The sequence below is a fragment of the Penicillium maclennaniae genome, assembly GCF_028827695.1.
Source record: "Penicillium maclennaniae strain IBT 15551 chromosome Unknown utg000007l:1.0-4884863.0:1.0-4888362.0, whole genome shotgun sequence".
NCBI lineage: Eukaryota > Fungi > Ascomycota > Eurotiomycetes > Eurotiales > Aspergillaceae > Penicillium > Penicillium maclennaniae.
Window position 1 is genome coordinate 3,260,221 of NW_026623219.1, and position 21,696 is coordinate 3,281,916.

At 51.3% G+C, this 21,696-nt stretch overlaps 11 protein-coding genes across 11 annotated transcripts; 4 read left to right on the top strand and 7 right to left on the bottom strand.

The window, feature by feature from the left end:
- Positions 1–42: 42 nt before the first annotated feature.
- On the top strand, positions 43–2,045 carry N7477_008443 (uncharacterized protein; the record flags this gene model as incomplete). The annotated part of the gene is made up of 4 exons (XM_056970106.1): positions 43–211; positions 284–722; positions 800–890; positions 945–2,045. The coding sequence occupies 4 exons, from the start codon at positions 43–45 to the stop codon at positions 2,043–2,045; spliced, it is 1,800 nt and encodes a 599-aa protein (XP_056820138.1).
- Positions 2,046–2,516: 471 nt separating this feature from the next.
- Positions 2,517–5,023, bottom strand: N7477_008444 (putative C6 finger domain protein; the record flags this gene model as incomplete). Its single annotated transcript, XM_056970107.1, has 3 exons — positions 2,517–3,262; positions 3,459–3,747; positions 4,001–5,023. 3 exons carry the CDS (start codon positions 5,021–5,023, stop codon positions 2,517–2,519), a joined length of 2,058 nt encoding a protein of 685 aa, XP_056820139.1.
- Positions 5,024–6,635: 1,612 nt separating this feature from the next.
- N7477_008445 (putative formin binding protein) lies at positions 6,636–7,559 on the bottom strand (the record flags this gene model as incomplete). The annotated part of the gene is made up of 1 exon (XM_056970108.1): positions 6,636–7,559. One exon carries the CDS (start codon positions 7,557–7,559, stop codon positions 6,636–6,638), a length of 924 nt encoding a protein of 307 aa, XP_056820140.1.
- A 322-nt stretch (positions 7,560–7,881) lies between these two features.
- On the bottom strand, positions 7,882–9,136 carry N7477_008446 (D-mandelate dehydrogenase-like dehydrogenase; the record flags this gene model as incomplete). Its single annotated transcript, XM_056970109.1, has 5 exons — positions 7,882–7,986; positions 8,047–8,286; positions 8,348–8,751; positions 8,809–9,023; positions 9,084–9,136. 5 exons carry the CDS (start codon positions 9,134–9,136, stop codon positions 7,882–7,884), a joined length of 1,017 nt encoding a protein of 338 aa, XP_056820141.1.
- A 1,014-nt stretch (positions 9,137–10,150) lies between these two features.
- N7477_008447 (Pre-mRNA-splicing factor cwf19) lies at positions 10,151–10,639 on the bottom strand (the record flags this gene model as incomplete). The annotated part of the gene is made up of 1 exon (XM_056970110.1): positions 10,151–10,639. One exon carries the CDS (start codon positions 10,637–10,639, stop codon positions 10,151–10,153), a length of 489 nt encoding a protein of 162 aa, XP_056820142.1.
- A 14-nt stretch (positions 10,640–10,653) lies between these two features.
- Positions 10,654–12,296, bottom strand: N7477_008448 (uncharacterized protein; the record flags this gene model as incomplete). Its single annotated transcript, XM_056970111.1, has 2 exons — positions 10,654–10,971; positions 11,022–12,296. 2 exons carry the CDS (start codon positions 12,294–12,296, stop codon positions 10,654–10,656), a joined length of 1,593 nt encoding a protein of 530 aa, XP_056820143.1.
- A 363-nt stretch (positions 12,297–12,659) lies between these two features.
- N7477_008449 (putative ATP binding protein) lies at positions 12,660–13,802 on the top strand (the record flags this gene model as incomplete). Its single annotated transcript, XM_056970112.1, has 1 exon — positions 12,660–13,802. The coding sequence occupies one exon, from the start codon at positions 12,660–12,662 to the stop codon at positions 13,800–13,802; it is 1,143 nt and encodes a 380-aa protein (XP_056820144.1).
- Positions 13,803–15,187: 1,385 nt separating this feature from the next.
- Positions 15,188–17,368, top strand: N7477_008450 (uncharacterized protein; the record flags this gene model as incomplete). Its single annotated transcript, XM_056970113.1, has 4 exons — positions 15,188–15,660; positions 15,726–16,266; positions 16,436–16,510; positions 17,051–17,368. 4 exons carry the CDS (start codon positions 15,188–15,190, stop codon positions 17,366–17,368), a joined length of 1,407 nt encoding a protein of 468 aa, XP_056820145.1.
- Positions 17,369–17,584: 216 nt separating this feature from the next.
- On the bottom strand, positions 17,585–18,564 carry N7477_008451 (uncharacterized protein; the record flags this gene model as incomplete). Its single annotated transcript, XM_056970114.1, has 3 exons — positions 17,585–18,236; positions 18,307–18,419; positions 18,505–18,564. 3 exons carry the CDS (start codon positions 18,562–18,564, stop codon positions 17,585–17,587), a joined length of 825 nt encoding a protein of 274 aa, XP_056820146.1.
- A 227-nt stretch (positions 18,565–18,791) lies between these two features.
- Positions 18,792–19,381, top strand: N7477_008452 (uncharacterized protein; the record flags this gene model as incomplete). Its single annotated transcript, XM_056970115.1, has 3 exons — positions 18,792–18,801; positions 18,952–19,269; positions 19,329–19,381. 3 exons carry the CDS (start codon positions 18,792–18,794, stop codon positions 19,379–19,381), a joined length of 381 nt encoding a protein of 126 aa, XP_056820147.1.
- A 498-nt stretch (positions 19,382–19,879) lies between these two features.
- N7477_008453 (aspartate aminotransferase family protein) lies at positions 19,880–21,336 on the bottom strand (the record flags this gene model as incomplete). The annotated part of the gene is made up of 2 exons (XM_056970116.1): positions 19,880–21,047; positions 21,107–21,336. 2 exons carry the CDS (start codon positions 21,334–21,336, stop codon positions 19,880–19,882), a joined length of 1,398 nt encoding a protein of 465 aa, XP_056820148.1.
- Positions 21,337–21,696: the final 360 nt, after the last annotated feature.

A 21,696-nucleotide genomic window follows, 5' to 3' on the forward strand; every position in this document is an offset into this window, starting at 1 on the left:
CCGAATATCACTTTACATCTGGATATTCGGCTCTTTTGGAGAATGGCTTCTGATCTATTAGGTCAACGCCGGTCTTTTGACGGCCAGCTATGCACCATTCGCTATGTTGGCAACGTGCAGGGCACGGCGGGCGACTGGCTTGGTGTCGAATGGGACGACCCAAGTAGAGGCAAGCACTCGGGCGAACACATGGGCTTGCGCTATTTTACATGTTGGTCTTTGCTTACATGCTGCTCGAATGCTTCTCAGAAGTTTCCTATAAGTTTACTGATCTGACTTGCAGGTAGAAGCAAAAAGCCAACGGCGGGATCTTTTGTCCGCCCCTCCAGGCCATCAGATCCCCCGCGTAGCTTCTTGGAGGCTCTGCGTGAGAAGTATGCCTCTGAGCCTGCGCAGGAAAACGCAGAAAATGAAACTGTTTATCCAAAACAAACCATCAGAATCAGCAGTAAAGTCGTCGAGGAGGTCGGCTTTGACAAGATCCGCAGGGAGATGGCTGAATTGCAAGAGCTGCGCATTGTCATTCTGGATGGACTGCGTCTGACTGGAGTGCTGTCGTCCTATGACCAGCCGCTCGATCAAGTTCAAGAGTCTGCTATAGAGATCGCAGCTACTTGTCCGAAGATCACCGACTTGGATATGAGTCGGAACCTGTTGAGCCACTGGCGCGATGTCTGGGAAATCTGCAATCAATTGAAGCATCTACAGCGCTTAAAGTTGAAGTAAGTCATCATTTCCACCTTGAGCCAAATTCATTGTGTCATCATGGGATGTTTCCGTGAGCTGACTCGAAACATAGTGGGAATCGATTTCAGTCCTTGGAAGAAGGTCTATTCTTTAAGGGAATTACCGAGTTGCACCTAGAGGAAACCTTCTTACACTGGGATGAAGTACGTGATACGAAAGCATCGTCTCAAGATATCTGACACTAACTCAAAGCACAGATCGCTGAAGTGGCCTCGCGATTCCCTCAGCTCAGTTCTCTTATATTAACCACCAACGAACTCAAAGCAACGACACGTCCACTTCCCAACAGTATCACCACATTGACCCTAGATTGGAACGAGATCACATCATTATCATCAATCCGCCACCTGTCAGCTCTCCCAAACCTAGAGCATCTCTCTCTGCGCGGAAACAATATTACTAGCATCACTAGCGACCCCAACGACACCCTAAGCTTCCAGTTTCCACCAACTGTCCGCTCAGTTGATCTTTCACTCAACCAAATCTCTTCATGGACATTCCTCAACCATCTCTCAACTCTATTTCCAGGCTTAACAACTCTCCGTCTCTCAAGAAATCCCCTATACGACCAACCACCCCTTCCAGCAGCCATTGCCGCCGCGACATCCTCAATGAGCGCCTGCAACCCCATGACAGTTGACGAAGCGTTCATGCTCACACTCTCCCGTTTCCCAACAACGCTTCGCACTCTGAATTTTAGCAATATATCCTGGCAGGATCGCTCCAATGCGGAGATGTATTACCTCTCCCTCATCGGCAAGACCCTCTCCGCTACCTCTGAAGAAGAGGAGCCCCGGATTCTCGCCGAGCACCCACGCTACGTCGAGCTATGCGAGCTCTATGGTGAACCGGCCATCACTAGAGCCGTGGTATCTGACGGTTCCGGCAGACGGGTCATTCATCCTCGATCTGTGGCGGCGCGGTTGGTAAAAATGGCGTTCCGTCTTTCTGGATCAGATGGGCCGATTCGGGTTCAAGAGATCCCAGGCTCATTCAATTCATACCAGGTTAAGGCTCTTGTGGCCAGGCTGTTTGGGCTTTCTCCATTTGGTTTCAAGTTAATTTGGGAGACTGATGAATGGGATCCAATTGAACCAGATGTCGGCCAAGAAGGTGCTGATTGGGATGGAGATAGCGATGATGATGCGGCAGTGCGCAAGGTCGACCCTGTCTCAGAGGAAAAGAGTCGATTTGTGCGGCGGGAGATTGAGTTGGTGGAATCGACAAGGGATACTGGGTTCCTGTTCCAGGGTGAGACGGGCGAGATGAAGATTAGGATTGATATATCTCCTGTATAATAGGTCTTTACGAATTCACGGGCTCAACAGCCCATGATGCAACACGACACATTGATGAATGCTCTACAGTTCAGTAAAAAAGGATCAAGAAATTGTTCTTTAACTAAGTACTAGTACGTGAGCATCCCAACAGGCAATGTTGGGTGCCACTGGGTATGGAACTCCCGCGAGTAAATAAGAAGCGAGATATGCACAGGATCAAGAAACTCGTCTGAGGGGGGAAAGAAGAGGTCGGAAACGCCATAACTTTGCTCATTCGCTGCCCGGTCCCGCGAACCACAATAACAATGGAGAAACGCAAATCAAGTCAAATCTTTCCGAGAAAGCAACGCCGGAACCATGATGCTTTTTTGTAAATCCAAACCGTAGATACGCGTAGATCCGTAAATACCGGCCAGCCTGTACAGTAGGCCGGTGAAATGAGAAATAGAAAGAAAATACATCTTAGCTTGATGCTGGAGCTGAAGTTGTTCACTCGCGAGCAACCCACCACGAGCGCACTGCCATGCAGCAAATGCGCTTGTAGACCTGAGTCGTGCCCTTGCCTTCGGCTTCTTCCTCGATGAACTTCTGTGCGACGAAAAGCTTCGTGCCGGATTCTTTCTCGTTGGAGTAGCCCATCTTCGGCGGATTGTGAGGGAAATCGGCCCAGCGCTGACCGAGGTGGCGTGCAATAGCAATAGAGTAGATGATATCGCGGTTTTCATATGTATCCAGCATTGAGCGAAGCCGACTCAGAGTGTCGTCAATCTGCTTCGCTGAGCTGGCCTCGTTGTCGTGAAGAGTCAGGAAGTCACCAAGTTCGCTCCAGAAATCCAACTGGCGTTGCATGAACTGATCGGGGGAGTTGGGTGGAGTAGCGGCATCCATGCCCAGTGGCCGCGATAAGGCATTTTGGTCCATGTGGTTCCAGCTCAACAAAGCCTCAATGGCATTGAGACGGGCATTCGTTGCCAGCAAATTCCAGTCTTGTCCGTACTGTCCATTCTCTGCGCTTGGAACCTGGCGGCAGAGAACCATACTTCTCCAGATAATTGAGGCTTCAAAGCTTTCCAGGCGAGCTAGAGTGTCCCTGTCGGCGAGATTCCATTCGTTAAACGCATTGATCAATGCCGAGTAATCTGCCATGAGCTGCGAATCTGCCATGAGGACCGACAGCGCCTTTTCTGAGAACCAGCGAACTTCCAATAGCTTGTCAATCGCAGGCGCATATGTCGCTAGGAACACAGCCTGTATTTCTTCGAGACGACCGGGGGGAGGTTTCCAACGGGATGAGGGGGTGGAGGGTCAATTCCCCGCAATGCGATCAAGTCATTGACATGGAGAGTTTTTACCGCTAAGAGAATTGTCAGCTCCGATTGTGCATCGAAAACACCCCGAAGAGATCAAGGACGGATGTTGAGTCGCGCATACCTCTATACGTGGGCTCCAGGCTCTGAGGCCGGAACTCACCGGAATTCTGCATATTTGTGGAGTGGTGTATGTTGTTGTGGGCTCCCAAGGTATGGTCAACGGAAGCTACGTGATGTTGTTCAGGTTGGTCGGTCGAGGCGCTGGGCGATTCAGAGTGAAGAGACGGCGCAAACGGTTGCGAGGAAGCGGGCATGTACCCAGGAGGCGCGGAAGGGTAAGAAGGAGTCGTCGACTGAACAGGAGGAGGGCCTTGAGGGTTGACGACTAGCGACGGAGGGGGGGTTTGGAGCTATGGCCGAGGGGGTAGATGCTTGAGGCCTAAACACGGGGTCGTAGCCTAAGCACTCGCGCTTGCTCTTCACGCAATTCCTGCAGACCGGATGTCCTTCGTCACACTTTTCTCAAAATTAGTATCTTGTCGAGAGGCGCGAGAAAAAGTAATGTCGTGCGTTAAGCGGGAGATGAAATAAACGATGGCGGGGTCTGCGGGCACAAGCGAGGCCAGGACCCCGCGAAAAGCGAAACTCAACTCAACCACGTACCTTGATTCTTCGCTTGCGACATGTTAAACATCCGGTTTTTGTGCGTCGCTTCACCTCCTTCTTATGCCTCCCGCCGGATAGAATCTTGTTAGGATCACCGGGAAGCGGGTATCGCATCTGCGAGTTTGGATTTTGCGGACCATTGGACGGGTAGCCTGTCATGTACTGGCCCATTGAAGCCATCGGAGGCATGTGTGCGGGCATCGGCGATCCGATGGGAGCCTGCGGCACCTGACCAGGCTGCCCCTGGCCATTATTCCCGGAGTTCGAGTTCACCGAGGAAAAGCCACCAGGATTGTGATACATGTCGGGACTCTGCTGTTGGTAATTCGGTGGTTGCGACTGGAACTGATGCTGAGACTGCCCTTGGGGCGGTTGTTGCCCATCTGGCTGTTGTGGCGTCGGCGAGTAATGGTAATTGCCATTGACGGGCGTTTGGTAATGGCTTGAGTCATTCATCGACTCGGAGTGCTGGTCAAAGTTGTTTCCCGAATCAACGGATCCGTTGTGGTGATGGTCATGGTGGTCGAACCCATTGTCGAAAGAATGGTGTTCGTGTTCCTCCATGGTGGGAATGTCCGTTCCAATTGCCGGCAACGCGGAGTCGAGTGATGGCAGCGTTGTATCGATCGCTGGGAGGGAGAGGTCCGCGTCTGCAGACGATCCAATCGATGGTAATTCTGTGTCAAAGTCTAGCGATGGAATGTGGGAGTCCATCGCAGGCAGTGCATGATCGATTGACGAGGAGGTGACATTTGGCGCGGGTGCAGGTGCAGATGGGTGAGTTTCTTCTTGCGGGTTGCCAGTGCTCACTTGTTGATTGGTATCTGGCGCTGGTTGTGGGGGCTCTGACGGAGGCTCGCTCATCGTAACTGACCCATGATTCGAATTCGAGGGCACATGCGTTTCTTCAGTCGGCTGTCCACTCGGTGCCGGGGGCTGGCTGGTCTCTGTAGCTGGCGCATTCGACTCAGTGGGTAAACCGGTCGAATCACCAGAGTTGGGATCCGTCGGTTCTGACATAATGAAATGTGTAGCCCTCTAAGCACAGTGGTGCGTGTAATCGAGGCGTAGTGTCGTATGAGGCAGGGCCCGCCGTCGCGTTCAAAGACTAGTCCCTAGGCGGGAACAGGCCGAATTTGGAGGTCAAAGATCGTGTGGCTTGTTGTTAAGCAGAGGCACCACACCAGATCGGACGGGCTGGTAGTGAAAAATCATTTATTTTCTTCGGTCTATAAGGTTCGCGAAACGTTAGCCAGAGTTTTCCCGCGTGCTGAAAAGAAATCCAGCCATTGTCAAGTGGTGAGGCAAAACGCGTCTCATGATGCGCATTTACGCCAGCGTAAGCCGTAGTGCGAGATGCAGCGTAGCAGAAGCTTCAGAGGGACCAATTTTGGGTGTTCAGAGCCACATTGGAAGGTTACCAGATGGGAGCAGATCCGATCGGTGGGGAGAACCATGCAATGCGACACAATATCGAGCTCCGACCGGGGTAAATTGCAAGAAGTCCGGGGGTTCAAGAGGCTTGATAACTGGATCGCCAGATTTTCGCAGAGGTCATGCCAGCCGATCGGAGTCCGCTCGTCGCATTCTTCGTGGTAAGACCCCAAAGACAATGCTCCCCGCTCGCAGGCTCACACCCAGCCGAAACAACAAGTCGCCGGGGTGATTTCTCGGAAACCGAGAGCCTCATTCAGACCGGGCTGGATTATGAAGACGCTGGAGAGCGGCATCCGCGGGGACTGCGTGAATGGGAGGGAAGTGCGACTCGAGTGGAGATGAATGATTTGCTGGGCTAGACAACGCGCGGTTTCTTTTCAAAGAATCTACTCACCAAGTAATGACTTATTGGGGTAGTAACAAGAGATAGGCCGCAGGATTTGACGACAAATCTGCGTGAACGGAGCGTTGGTGGCAGACTGGAGGAGATGCGCGAAGTTGGTGAGAACCAGAGGAGCTTTCTTTTCCGGCGATCCAAGTCTCCGCTTCGACGCCGAAAAAAAAATTGGGGTGGCAAGTCTATACTACAACAACGACCTTGATCAGACTTATCACCATACATGAATTAGTTGATATTCAAATTGAGTGTCAATACTTTGATGAGATCAATTGTTACAACTGTCCTTTGACGTGTGGGGAAGCGGACCGTGGGTGTTGTATACCGCCCGCGGTGTGATCTACGAGACCTTGATTACTGTATAATGAGAGCAGCTCTCCATTCGCTTTGTACATTTATGCCTCCGTGATTGATCTCTGTTCGTGTTTTGGGGGGAAGGTGTTTCGCACGTGGTGGGGGCGTACATCACCAAGGGCGTCTTGAACGGAGGCGCCATCGATCCAGTTGTGCGTCTCGATAATTAGAGGCATTGAAGGGGGAGATCAAGGAGGCTTTCAGAGGCTTTTATTATCATGCCTTGATGTTCCGATCAAACCGATGGAACATTCCTCGAGCGGAAATGCTTTGGCATGGCCATAGAGTCTCGAGATGAAGTAGGAGCGTGGAGGTGGCACGTCGCAACCCCTTCGCGTGCCCTGAATTCAGGTTTCTCATATCTCCAGCTGCTTGATGTGCAGAAGCTGAATTCTCAGGAACAATATTGATGTGGTTCATGAACTGGTATCGCCTAGTCAAATATTATTTTCTCATGACCTTCGGCTTGCGCTTCTTGAAGATAGGGCCTGTCTCTTCTGGGGCTGGTGGCATTTCATCCGCTGCAGGCGTAGAGCCCTCTCCAGGCACTTCAATTTTCACTTGAGCGGCCTCATCTGTCCTCACGTTCTTCGAGCCAGGCGCTTCATCTTCTGTCTTCAAGACAGAGGCATGCTCCTTTTCCTGCTCTTCGGGCTCCTCTTTCGCGATCGTAGGTAGAGATTGTTTTGTCTTCTTGAGGTCTTTCGTAGACGCAAGAAGAGCGTCCAAATCCTCGTCCTCGTCCTGCGCACCAGGGTACGTCTTCATCCTCGAACCCCACCCTTGTCTCGCGACTGGCTCGGGAATATGTTCATCCTCCTCCTCATCACCATCATGCTTGCGCTTGCGAACACCAATAGACTTGGCAGCGCCTTCCAGTCCCTCCACATCGACCTTGGTCTCTGAAAGTGTCTGCCATTCACCGGCCAAGGCTATATCGCCACGATACTCGTCAGGGACTGCAACACCCATTTCAGCCAGCTGGGCGATCTGCTTTTTCCTTTCTTCTACACTGACAGGCTTGGGAGCTGGTGCTGCGGCGCGTTTAGACGGTGCGTCTCCGGGTGCGGAGGACGCAGAGGACCCGCCTCCGACGGCCTTGCGCAATCGCTCAACCTCAGTCTTTGCTCGCTGTGATTCTTTCTGCTGGTTCTCATTGTTCTTGTGGATGTCACGAAGAAAGCGCCTCAGGCTGGATTGGTGTTTCCCGCTCGCCTCATGCTGGGTCTTTTCGAAAGGTGTGTCGCGGATGAAGATCTTGCACTGTTTGCACCAATGGCGCGGCTGTGGTATGAACGATCTGGTTAGGAGGGTAACATAATAATATGCGAAGGGGTGGCTCACAGCTGATTTCCAGTATTCGGCCATAATGGCAGGTGTAGAGCATGTCGTAATTGAGGCTCACTCCAGAGGTGATAAGATCAAGCTCCGCGATCAGACTAGTCCTAAAGCAGTAACACCACTGGTCGCTCACTTTTGTTCAGCATTTGCTTTGCCCTTCTCGGTACATGTGACTGATGATTTGAGTATCAAGAGATTCAATAGATTCTAGGCTAGAAGGGGCGAAGTTCAAGCTTAGGGGGAAAGTCATGTAAGTTCTATCATGAATTTAAACCAACTTCCGAGGTTGTTTGAGGCAAGTTTGTACAAAGGCCACTCTAGCCACATTTTCACAGTCATCTTGGAACCATCAACTCCACAAGTCAGCCTGCTCAGGTACTGGACTCTTCAGCTTGCCAGTGGTCAACGCGAGGCGGACATTCTCAATAGCCCATTCTTCCATTGCAGTGAGCGTCTAGAAATTGTTAGTAAATTTTCCATGTTCATGCACTGACTCGCAGGTTGTAGAACCCACCTCAATCGTCCAAGTTCCCATGTGAGGCACCAAGATCACATTCGAATTGCTGAGCAAGCCGGGGTGAATCGTGGGCTCCTCTTCGAAAACATCAAGACCAGCCGAGAACACCTTGCCGCTGTCCAAAGCCTCAACGAGTGCAGCCTCATCCATGACAGCACCGCGAGCTGTGTTGACGACAACCACGCCGTCTTTCATCTTCGCAAACTCATTCCTGCCGATGAGGTGACGTGTGTTTTTCTGAGAGAGATCAGCATCCTGGGATTCCTCATGAATAAGCACGTTCATGGAAAGCACCTACATTCAGAGGCAGATTCAAGCTAAGCACATCACTGGTGGACAAGAGCTCATCAAACGAGACATATTGAGCTCCATCGGAGAGCTCGTCGCTCAACTGACGGCGATTGTGATAAATGACCTTCATCCCGAAAGTCTCGGCTTTCTTCTTCAGGTTACGGCCAATGCCACCCATGCCCAAGATGCCTAGGGTCTTTCCCTCGGGATCGTGCCCAAGACTCACTCCACCACGCCATTTTCCTTGACGCAAAGCGTGCATACCAGCATTAAAATTACGCAGAGCACCGAGAATAAGAAACATGTTCACGTCGGCAGTCGCATCGTCCACGGCAGTGGGGACGTTCGAGACGCGAATCGGAGGCTTGCGTGCACTGCAATCGCCGACATCAATCTGATCGTAACCGGCCCCTGTTGATCATTGGGGGTTAGTACATTGGCATATCTATTACTGGTACAAGGCCATACCGCAGCTTGCAAGATATATCAGAGAACTGGGCAGCTCCTTTACCAGCTCCTCATCGATCTGGCCTGTGATCTGAGCAGACTGGAAGGTACGGTAGGCAGCGACAACACCCTTGAACTTCCCATTCCGGCACTCTTGAATAAATTCGGCACGGTTTCTGGCGGTTGTCTCGATCAGCTCACCAAGATCATTGAGTGCATTCCAAGACCCTTTTGCACTGTTCAGCGATCAGCTTGTTAGCATTGACTACAATGCGCGAGCTAAATGGATGGCTCACTGGTAGATTTTTCCAAGAAGTAGAATCTTGGGTCTGGTCTCGGTGGATCCCATTATCATGAAGTTTTTATGAGGACTTCTGGAAATACTGCAGGCTGTCAGTCCGAATCACTGATGCACGTGGTGACAACTTTCGAGCACACCGGTTTACTGCAACTGAAGGTCTCGCAAACACTCAATTGGCAGAATATTTACGCCAGGAAAGCGATGTGTTGAATAATAGCAAAAAGAAGGCAGACGCAGATATGTCAAAGGAAGGCGCGACACTTCCCGATAAGAAAGGTGGGGAGTTGTACGGCAATGTCCAATAGAAGAGGCAAGCGATTCCGTGAGCCGTAATAAGCTCGATGAAAAGGTCAACCAGGGAGATTAAAGTCGAGCAAGAAGAAGGCAGAGGAGATAAGAAAGCTTCATGGCTAGAGTCATTCGGAAAAGGCATCGGCCGAGAAGATTATGGGGCTGCCACACAAGCCGTTTATCGCGGACAGTTCCCCGCGCGGAATGTCGCCCAGTGGTGTGAACTTCAGTCGGATGGCACGGATGTTTGATGCAAGTTCGGACCTTGCGTGCCAAAGTATTGCAGATACTGCTGCATTACTGGTGGCAATCGCCAATCAAGAGCCCAGCATCGAAATCAAGGCCTACACTCGATCTACATTCTTGGGCGATCCGATCACCTTCGGCAAATTTGGGAAGTGTCAATCCGAGTGAGATAAGAATCGTCGGAGACCCTCCGTCTTGCTTAATGGCAAGTCATCTTCTGACCCGGGTGACCGCGGATCAAGCTCTTGACATTCTCTATCAAACATACATGGATTGCACCAGAACGATGCACTTGGGCCTACGACTTGGTCAAGGAGATATCATACGTGATTATCTATCCAGTTGTATTCCAGTCAACTGGATGCCCTGAGCAGAGATATCCTGCCAGACGGTTGGGCAACTATTCTCGCAGAGTGCTTCTCCCAAAGGCGTAAGAGAATGAAAGTGATAGGGCCCGATTAGGACACCTTCTGGTCAAGCTGTAGTGGCCGTAGCACCGAGATATACATGAAGCGCGAAGGACGCCTATCCCTCAAGAAGAATGCGAGTCCAGTCAAACTTTTTCCAACGTTTCCTGAATGGTTCCACCCGGCGATCACCACCCCGATTCCAACGGCCTTGCCGCTTGATCACATCCGGAGCCGCATCGAGCATGCCTCCAATGACCTCTCTTGCGAACAGATCTCCCTTGGGCCAGCGATTCTCATCCTCCACAATGTGCCCAAGGCCACCGTCAAGCTCAAACCAGACATGGAAGTAAGGCATTTCCTTCACGAGGGTGCGGCGGAAGGCAGATCTTCCAAGTCCCTGCTTCGCTTTGGCCAGGGTGTCGATGAGCTTGCGGTGTTGTGACCATTCAGACTCAGCGCTCAAAATGGCTTCCTTGAAAAATGCAGGAGAGGTCTCTCCGAGGCTATAGGGTAGAGGAATTGCCTCCATAGATGCGTGCCGTTTACGTTGGGGGTGAGCTGCATTCTCATAAAAGATCACATCCCGCCCCTGGTCGTGGTACATGCGGGTCAAGCTTTTCATGAAGTTGCGATCTCTTCCCATTCATCATCGTCGCATTCCATGAGATTGTTTCGATGTTGAATGGGCACAATTGTGGCAGCTCCATCACTGATTTCAGGCTCGGTGGGAAGGGTCAGGAATACCCGGGTCGCAAGGGACACAATGGGAGCAACCGGTGGTGTGTTGGTATCCTCATGATGACAGAGTGGGCAGTTGTCTAGAATTCGGTTCATCTTGCGGAATTCATTGACTGTTGCACTCTTGATGTCGATTTCGGATCGGTGCACTCGCTTGGCTAGCTTGGAGGCATTGTCATCCATGTACTCCAAATCGTTCTATATGCATGTTAGGTAAAGTCAAACAGTAAAGAGCGGTCATCACTTACCTCAAACTTTCCATCACGGGTGATACGTTCTGCCAATCGCTTTCCTTCGCCTCCCATCTGACCCCGAGTCTTGCGTTCTTCACGAACCATGTCGTCGATGGTCATGTCATCGTTTTCTACGACCAAACCTCTTTCACGGCCTCTCTTGGTATCCACCGCCTTGACCTCATTCCTTGATCCAGCAAGCATGCGATTGTCTTTGACACCGAGCACGACGATGTCGGATTGTTTGCGATTAGCCATGGCAGCGGCGGCAGCATCGTATTCTTCTTCAAGCTCAGCCGCATTGGGTGCCTTTTTCAGCTTCGCTTTCATCATTTGAGCCTTGAGACGATTCAACGCCGTCTGATCCAGAGGCTGTGTTCTGAATGAAGGAGGCACAGTTTCCATCTGCTTGCCCTGCCCTTCTGTTTTAAGCTCCTCCGCTGGATCGCGTAGATGTTCTTTTTGATCCCTGCGAACGTTGTTTTGAAGCTTTCTTTCTTGGAACAATTCTCCGCTCGGCTTCTCCTTGCCCACGTAGGATTCGCCGTACATCTTGCGGCGATCCAGCTCGATTTCCTCTTCACGGGCATCATCGAATGATCGTAGGTCTCCAAAGCGAGCAGTCGCAACCTCCTCCACAGGTACACCGCTCTCTTCGGCTTCCCTGTAGACACCCTTGAGCTTCGTCATTCTCCACTGCGATCCAGAATCTCCAAATGTGTAATCCACCTCATGCTGCGCCGACTCCTCTTGGATATCTTCAAGTGCTTTCCCATCCTTGAGGTCGCGCAGGTGCTCATTGAGCTCTTTGTCATGAATCTTCAGCTCATAATCAGCTGCAAGCATCTTCGGTTTCGAGTCCTCTTCCACGCGCTTGGGATCTGGGCGGTGGACGTAGTCAATGTCAAGAGCCGAAGGAGCTTCCATCCAGGAATCTCGCTTCAATTGGGCCGGCCGCTCCTCCGCGGCCGCCTTGGGCGCAGACTCCGCGTCGTCCTTACTTTCATGTCGGTGACGTCGCTTGCGCTCGTGGTCGCGGTCGTCTCCATGGTCGGTCGAGTGGCGTGAACGCTTCGAACGATGCCCCTCATCATCATGATGGCGGGACTCACGATCCCGATCGCTTCTGCGCTCGCGGGATCTAGATGAATGGCGTCTATGATGACCAGAACGGTGATGGCGAGAATGCCGCGAGCGCTCGCTGCTGCGGTCACGGCGATGTCGATCCTTATCCTTTTCCCGCCGATCCTGGTCCTCCGCGAGCGACTTTTCAAAATCTTCCAGGGTCATTTTGTTCTCTGAAAGGTGGTGGTTTAACGGAGAAAGAGCTCAGGCGGAATGACGTTTGGCGCGCCGGGCGGTCCACGCGCAGATCGTCGGGTTCCCCGCGACTAGAATTTCCGAGAAAAAAAAGTTGAGCTCTTCTTCATCGCCACAGCACCTTGCGCTGGACACCACAACGCAATAATCGAGGAAAAGCTATCCATCTGACACCATCTGTTACAAAAGAGCTTCCTCATTTCACCATGGCGAATCCAGTGTCCGTTGTCTGCGTGGGCATGGCAGGTAAAGCGATTTGCCCCTCACGAGCTTGAACCAGGAACACTGAATATTGACAATATCGTCCTCTTAGGCTCGGGAAAGACCACCTTCATGCAGAGAATTAACTCCCATCTTCATTCAAAGAAGAGTGTGCCCTATGTGATGAACCTCGACCCGGCGGTGCATTCGGTGCCCTTTGACTGCAACATTGATATTCGAGACTCGATCAACTACAAGGAAGTAATGCGCCAATACAACCTGGGTCCTAACGGTGGAATCTTGACATCCCTGAATCTTTTCGCCACCAAAGTCGATCAGATCATTGCTCTTCTAGAGAAGCGCACTACTCCAGATCCCAGCAAGCCCGCTGCCAAACCGATTGAACACATCCTCGTCGACACCCCGGGTCAGATTGAAGTGTTCGTGTGGAGTGCATCTGGAAGTATTCTTCTCGAAACCCTCGCTTCATCTTTCCCGACCGTTATCGCCTATATTATCGACACCCCGCGCGCCAGCTCAACCAGCACTTTTATGAGCAACATGCTATATGCTTGCAGTATTCTTTACAAGACGAAACTTCCTATGATTTTGGTTTTCAACAAGACTGATGTCAAGGATGCCGAGTTTGCCAAGGAATGGATGACCGACTTTGACAAGTTCCAGCAGGCTTTGCGCGAGGAAGAAGAATCCGGTGCCTTTGGTGCCGAGGGCTCAGCCGGCGGGTTCGGAGCCGGGAGTGGATACATGGGATCACTTTTGAACAGCATGAGCTTGATGCTCGAGGAGTTCTACCGCCACTTGAGCGTCGTGGGCGTGAGCTCCATGACCGGAGACGGCGTTGACGAATTCTTCGAGGCTGTGGAGGAAAAGCGCCAAGAGTTCGAACGTGATTACAAACCTGAATTGGAGCGAAAAAAGCAGGAGCGGGAGGAGAACAAGGCCAATCAGCGCGAGGTTGAATTGGGCAAGTTGATGAAGGATATGAATGTCTCGGGATCAGGTCGCAGAGAAGCCAAGGGGCCTGAGGTTGGGCCTGAGACTGTTAGCGAGGCTGAAGATGACAGCGAGGATGAGATTATCAAGCGAGGACTGGCCGATGGCGAGGATGATAGTGAAGATGATTACGAAGGCCCAAGCGCTGGCGATGATGAAGGTCTCTCTTCGCGCTACCAGCATGCCCTTGGGCAGGATCAACCTTCTGATCAGGATAACAGCTTCACTCGGTACTTGCGCTCCGCCAGCATGAACCAGTGATGAGCATTGAGAATTCTCATGCGGCGTTGTAATCATGATTCAGGAGTTGGTGGCTAATCGGTGTCAGATTTCTTTCTATCATTTATTCTTTTTCATTGCATCAAGATACAAACCCAAATAGGAGACATGATTGAGTTTAAAGCCAATGCCTACTCTGCACCATTTGTACTAGAACGCGAACCTGACGTTTTAGTATTTCAACACACAAAGCTCGTCACGATGCAAACACCACAAAACAAGTGACGTCATTCATGGTACAGCTTCGAGGCGAGTTGAAGGTTGCCTGGCTAACTCCGACCTCTCCTTTGACGCTTCTGAGTCTGCAAACAGCTCCCACATTCTTTCCTGTCTCACGGCTAAAACTGATCCCCATTGATGAGCCGAACATGGACGTAAGTTACTAGTACTGCCGACATTAACCCCCACCCGAGCCTGCTTGAGGTGTCAGGACATCGTTGGTCCAGATTCAGCTGCTAACCTCGACAATTTAGGTCTTTCACGCATACACATACTCTACAGCAGGATGGCTTTCCCTGCAGAGCTTGTTCTTGATCACTGGCCCGAGCATGCTGGTCTCCATGCTACTGGATGAGCCTCGGCCTGCTTCCTGTTCGTGATACCCACCACCCCTCGTTTGAGTGACTGCCGAGTACTCCAAAGCTCACATTAACGCCGTTGCCTTGTCAAAGCCATCGAAATCTACTTGGCCCGCTGTCTGGGCTTTGGTCTCCTGACAATCGCCGTCTTAATCGCCATGCTCACGGGCTCAATCCCCCCTAACAAACACAATCACGGAGCCCGTGACGACCGAGGACTCGGATCCCAGAGCTCCTTATGCTTTGCCGACTTTGATGGTGACCTCGGCTTTCCACGCCACCACCGGCTTCTATGCATACACCTGGTACGTCTCCAGAAGCCAGGGGTCATTCCTAGTGGCGGTTATCGTACACTCGATCCTCGCCTTTATTGGCCTGTGGTGTGTGCTCTTTGCGAGCGGTGAGGGTAAGATCAGTCGTCGGACTGGCGCTGATAAGAGGACCACTGGGTTCCCATTTGCCAACTCAGAGGCGGCTAAGAAGCATACTGGGAAGAAGGGTTTGTAAGCAGCCTCAGGTTGAAGATGTTCCCAAGGTGATCTATTCTGCATGTGTGAGCTGGCATGCAGGTCTGGGAGTTGTGCCAGAAAGATATGGTTCCGATGTGCAGCAAGAATAAAGCTCCTTGATATCTTAAATCTTCACATATCTGCTTAACTTGAATTTCTAAGTAAATTTGTGCACCTCTAAGAAAACTATCCATAGGGGTTGAGGCTCTTTGACTCAAGAATATATACTAAAAGAGTATAGTGATGGATGTTACTTCAACCCCAGTACGCGGGACCCGCCATGCCGCTTGAACTGCCCGCCCTTTCTTCTCCGCACCCGCCAAAAGCAGCACGACGCACTCCACTCATGGATTCCGACCTGCGTGCTGCGCGCCCGCTAGCGTCGGCGCTCGACATCATTGATGAAGCGCAGGGATTATCGCAGCTCAGGAACTTCCACCCGGACTCCCAGGCCTTTGCGTCCTTCCGGTCTATTGACAGTGTCGACCCGCACCCAGCACAAAATGCAACTGCGCCAGACGCAATAGACTTGGAAAGCAACGTTCGGGCCACTACAAAAGATGGAATATCTTTACTCCAATCGGATCCGTCATTTCAGCAACCGGACTATGAAGAGCTCGCACCCAACTCAACAGCCTCAACAAGTTTTGCAGGACAATTACAGGGCAAGCTGATCCCGGATCCACCTGATCTAGAGTATTGGAGAGATCGCTTGTTCCACGTGAATGAGACCATCACCTTGAGCGAAGAACAGTATGCTATTCCAAATCGTGATATACTTCCTCAGCTTCATTGAACACTGACCGACTCCATTGTAGATTCCAGACTTATTTCCCACACGTTGATAATGTTTACTCTCATCGCTCCACTCAGCGCTACAAACGCAGGCCATTCGTATCCCACTACTGGGACTGTCGCCTGAAAGGTCGGCCTCCAGGGACACCCAAGTCCGACGACCCGACTAAGAAAAAGCGCAAGCGTACGGCCAGAGAGCGAGATCTCTGCGACGTCAAGATCAAGATTACGGAGTACTTCCCGGGTGGCGGGGTCGTAGATACAACTGGTGGATTCGAATCGCTTCCCGCTGAACTTTTGCCTGGAGTTCACACCTTGTTTCCCGTTCAAGGGAATCAGCCCTTTGGAGTGCTTGCGCCAGGGCCCAATTTACCGTCAGATCATCCCGGGGTGAACGGAGCGCGATATTTCACCATACAACGTGTGAATGGAAATGGTGCCAATGGGAAGAGTGAAGGCGTGGAAGGTGGTCATCGACATACGCTTGAGGATAGCGATCGAGTCAAGAAGAATAGTGTTCATAGACACTTCATGAAAGAGGACAAGGGGAGGAAGAAGTCCACGGTACGTCCATCTTGTTCCCTACAGCAATACCTCGAAGGGGCTTGGCGATCCCCCACACGGTCTACGTCACCCCATGTCATCCTCCATTTCTTGACTTTCATTCAATATCTTGCGATTCTGATGCCCATTTGTTTTTGAATTGTAGACCATTCCTAATCTGCTTCCACAGTATCGAGTCATGGACGACAACACCCACACGCAGAAGTCATACCACACCAAAGCGTCTGGCTTGGCCGCCGCTACAGTGACTCGCCGTTCAGTTGAGTCAAATCTCAAGCTGTTCGGCAGCTGCTTTTGGTGTGTGACAGTTCCTTTGCATTTCTGCAATTGGCATTATCATGCCATCAAAACCAGACTGACCCAATGATAATCTCTAGCCCTTTTGTACAGCGTGTCTGGATTGCACTTGAAGTGAAAGGCATTCCCTATCAGTATATTGAAGTGGATCCGTACAAGAAGCCTCAGTCCCTACTGGAGGTGAACCCGCGAGGTCTTGTGCCAGCACTGAGGCACGACGATTGGGGATGCTATGAAAGCACAGTGCTGATGGAATATGTGAAGAAGTTGCCCTTTCCAAGTCTCACTTCCCTGTCAATGCTAATGCAAAATAGCTGGAAGATCTTGATCTCGGCGAGCCACTCATGCCAGCCGATCCAAAGTTGCGCGCTCACTGCCGGTTATGGGCAGACCATGTGAGCAAAGCCTCTTACTCCTGCCACCAATCGTTGCTAACATGTTTCAGATCAACCGGAACATTATACCAAACTTCTACCGTGTCCTACAGGAACAGGACCAGCAGAAACAGATTGCTCATGCACAGGAGCTTCGAAATACTTTCAACCAGTTGATGGCCGCCGCGGATGCCCGTGGCCCATACTTCATGGGATCACAACTTTCCTTCGTCGATGTTCAGGCCGCTCCATGGGTCCTTCGGCTCAGTCGGGTCTTGAAGCCCTATCGGGGTTGGCCAGATGCCGAGGAACGCTCAAGATGGGGGTCATGGGTGAACGCACTCGAAGCCAATGAGCATGTCCGAGCAACAACCAGCACAGACCAGCTCTACTTTGATAGCTATGAGCGTTACGCCGGTGAGTGCCTTTGATCGAACCAGTACCAGGCCGTTTAGTGCTGACATATCGTATGACAGAGAACCGCCCGAACACATCTCAAGTTGCGAATGCAATCAATTCGGGACGGGGACTTCCCTGAAAGATAGGAACGCTCCCAACTGGCCAGCAATGAGGGAGGCCCTTGCTCTCGCCGCCAGTCGCGGTGGAAAGAACAGATGAAGTGACAAGCATCAGAAGCAATGTATCCTTTAGCCTGTTCGCGCGCCTCTTGTGGCAAATCCAAAACCACCTCTTCCACTCCCATCCGGACCACGAGGGCTTCGAGTCGGCTGCTGTGGTGCAGGCGACCTTTCAGAGCCAGTCTGACCACCCTGGCGCTCTCGCCTCTGTAATTGCGGGCCGGTTGGTCTAGTAAAAGTCGACGGGTCGTAGAGATTTCGACTCAATTTGTTTGAAGCTACAGATGAGTCTCGCTTCTGGTAGTTCCGACCACCGCGTCCCTTGCCCTTTCCTCTGCCATCGGCTGACGAGTTCTGGCGGGGCGGTGTTGTACTTCCAGGCGATGAAGTGCCGGATGTCGTAGCAGATGGACTGCCAAAAAGCCTCTCTCGTACTTCCTCATATTTGCGCTGCTTTTCTTCTCTGGCTTTCAGTGCAATTGCTTGACGTTCCTCAAACGTGGGCTCCCGAGGTTTTGATTCGTCGTCTGAATCGTCTTCCTCGCCATCTAGACCGAGTTGTCTAAGACCTGCTGCAGCGCCATCTACCCCCACGGCGGCAAATTTCCTAGTTGCAATCTGCGGTTTGCGGCTGAGGAGGGTGACAGCTGGCTTGATGTCCTGCTTGAGGGGTACAACCTCGGAGCGCGCTTCAAGATAGTGAAAGGTTTGTGGGGTGTCGCTAGCGCAAGAATTCGAGTTAGCCTTCATCTCCTTGGGGATTTGATTCATCTGTAGAGAAGACGACGTACGCCTCTGCCCATAGCTGTCGGTTGAACTCTGCCTGTTGCGCGCGGCGCTGTGCTTTTGTGACCTTGGACGAGACTTTTTTCTCGGATTCTATGGAGGGATTAGTTGCCAGAGTCTGTATCAAATTATCAGCACGTCTGCCACAGAGGCTTTGAGAAGATGTTTCTTAAAGAAAGCAGAGAACACAACGGGCTGCTTACATCTGCCTGGGTTTCCCATTCGTCCTCCCAGGCGTTGGGGGCTTCAGTGTTCGCGCTCATGGCACAAGATAAATAGAAAGATAGGGGAGACTAAAAGATAGAAGACAGTGAATGCGAGTACAATATAAAGCTCCACACTATGCTCAGAGTGTATACCAGGATGTCAGAAAGAAAAGAAAAATCGAGGTAAATGCCCAATTGGCCACCGCCCACGCGTTGAACTCCGCTCTCCGCTCCATCCCATCCGGTCCATTAAGCTCCCCTCAGCTCTGCACGTAACCACCAACATGGCTATTGGTACGTGACTTTCTGATCCCATCTCATCTGCCCCAAATGGAGGGGACTTTGGCCGCCATAGGCCCTGGAGACCCTCGTAGCGGTGGCTATTCCCGACCCCGCACTGTGACCTGTTCCTGCAAATGCCGACCCTCCACTCACCGTTCACAGACTCCAGGGATCCAGACGGCGACTCCGAGATGGCTTCATCCGCAGACTCAGTCCACACAGATTCAGATGCACCGGGCGCCCGCACTCCAACCCATTTCGCTCACGCATCTGCCGCCGCAGCGTCCGAACTCTCTCCTCCCGGCTCCCAACCTCAACAAATCCCGGATATCTCGACTGCCGTACTGAAGGACATGGGAACCGGGGCGCAGAAGTCCCGAGCGAACTCAGAACATCTAATTGGGTCCTGGCAGACCAAGCGTGCTCAGGATGACTACCAGAAGGCGATGGAACATGTCGTGGATAAGGACTTTAATTTGCGTATGTGGTGTCTGAATATGACTTGAAGCTTTGAAATCCACTAACTGCTTTCTTCGAAGACGAGTTTGGTGACCCTTTCGATGAGCGCGACTTGGAAGAGAAGCTCTTATAATGCAGTACAAGGGTTTGCTTTGGAAATGCTACCTGTCTCTGGCAGATATGACTTAATGAGACACGACTTGACCAATACACGATACGTTGTATGCACGGGATGACACAAAGCCTCATCCGATCAACAAATATGAGATTTTTGCTTCACGCTGTTTCTACCGAGTTATGAAATTAGGCTGATCACCCACCGGCACCTTCAGTCCTGTGCGGTACATGAAGCTGCGCATCGGTGATGCAGAAAGACAATAGCATTTTGATCATGGTAGGCTTTCTGGTAGGAGTCTGCTTTGAAAACTCTCTGTAAAAAGCCTGTTACCAGGGCGTGTGCATACATAAAAATGTCTATGAAAGTAAAGAGCTTGAAGAAGGACAACGATGTTGAAATATCAATGTTTAGGTCTAAGGTAGGCGTCTTCTGAGTTGGGACGTAAGAGCCAACAACCATGAAAGTTCATGCCTTTGAGTAGAGATAGCAGGCACATAATCATTGTCATGGCGATTAGCACCGGGGACCGCGAGTTGATCGAGCAAAGTCCTCCACAAATCCAATGAATCCCTGAAGCTCCGATCTCGTAGTTCCCATGGTCAAAGTCACCATGCCACGGCGAGCCATCCAGAACCCCTTCTGAACAGCCTGAAACCAAAAGAGATCCCTCAAGCCAGAATCAGCCTTCGAGAGCCGCTCATCCAAATGCTCAATCCGGAGAATCTCGCGTTGATTCTCATGAGCGCCAAAGTGGATGTTACACACCGACCCAACTCCAGTCACCGTCATTCTCGACCCTTGGCACCTATCAAACAATTCTTGACGAAACCAGTCCCCAAGAGCATTAAGTTCCGTACATACTGCAGGCGTGAACACGGATGAGAGGGCAACTATGCCGACATGCATCGCGAGTGTGTTGTTGTTGAATGTACCCGAATGGCTCATTTGAGCCGGCTTTCCCTGCATTGCCGACTCGGAGGCTGGGCGAGGGTCATACGTTGAGAGTAATTCCTTGCGTCCCCCAAAGGCGCCAATTGTCATTCCTCCAGCAATGTATTTGCCCAAAGTCGTGATGTCTGGTTTCAAAGGAGCACCGTCGTGGGGATCCAAGATTGTCGATTGGAGGCCGCCAGGAGCCAGCCTCGAAGTCATGACTTCGTCCATGATGAAAAGCATACCATTTTGGCTCGTCGCTTTTTGAATAGCGTGCATGAACTTGGCTGATCCCGGTATACAGCCGCCCGCACCTTGCATCCCCTCAACAAGCACTGCAGCAGCTATTCCCTTGTTCTCAGATATCAGTCGCTGTACTCCTTCGTCATCGTTATATGTTCCAACAATCCAGTCGTCTCTGTCAACAGAGTTCACGGAAATTCCATGAACAAAGGTCAAGACCCCACCATGATAGGCGCCGTTGAAGACGATGATCTTACTTCGCCCAGTCGCTTGACGTGCGATGCTGAGAGCGTAGATATTCGCCTCTGTACCAGAATTGCAGAACCTCATTCGCTCCATTGAGGAAAATCTGCTTCGGACTTGCTCTGCAAAACGAACCTCGGCAGCGGTGGTGGCACCAAGGTTTAGGCCTGTGTTGGTAATGGTAGAGATAATTGCATCGCGAATTACTGGATTGGAGTGACCGCAGACACTAGCCGTCATCTCGCCGACTAGATCAAGGTATCTGCGGGATAATTTGGTTAGTTATGAGCAACTCGGACATGGAGAGCTAGGAGGGCAGACTCGTGACCGTCAACGTCCATCAATCGATTACCTTCGCCTCGGTCCATGTAGATGGGGAACGGGTCTGTGTGAAGAACCGAACGAGTGTTGCCGCCCGGTAAGACTGTGATCGCTCTCTCATGTAGATTCTGTGAATTTGGATTGCTGTGTTTGTACTCATTCTCAGCATCGTGCAATAGACTCATGATCTTTTCAGCCGAGAGATGCCCAGACCGCAGTGTGTCGGTCATGATGATTTTTGATATTGGTATGCTTTCCAAGCAATCGGTTCTCGGGTCTTTGACAGGGTATAAATAGTGTCACGGTTCAAATGGTGAAATAGCACTGCTGTTTCACCTGCTCTATTGGTCTCGGCAGTGCCGATAAGAACGATCCACCGGATTCTCTGCCATAGAGTCACGACATTCTTCGCGAAACAGGTTCTCACTTGTAGTCTTGCGAGCATCTTCTGTATTAGAACCTTTTTCAATGCTATCGCCAAACAATTTGTCAACTTGTAAGTGAGTCGAGACGATCTGGCGGTTATGGGAAAGTCCAAGAACTCGAGGTTTTTAGTCAGTTTCCCTCCCCCACACGGCGAGAACGCGGCT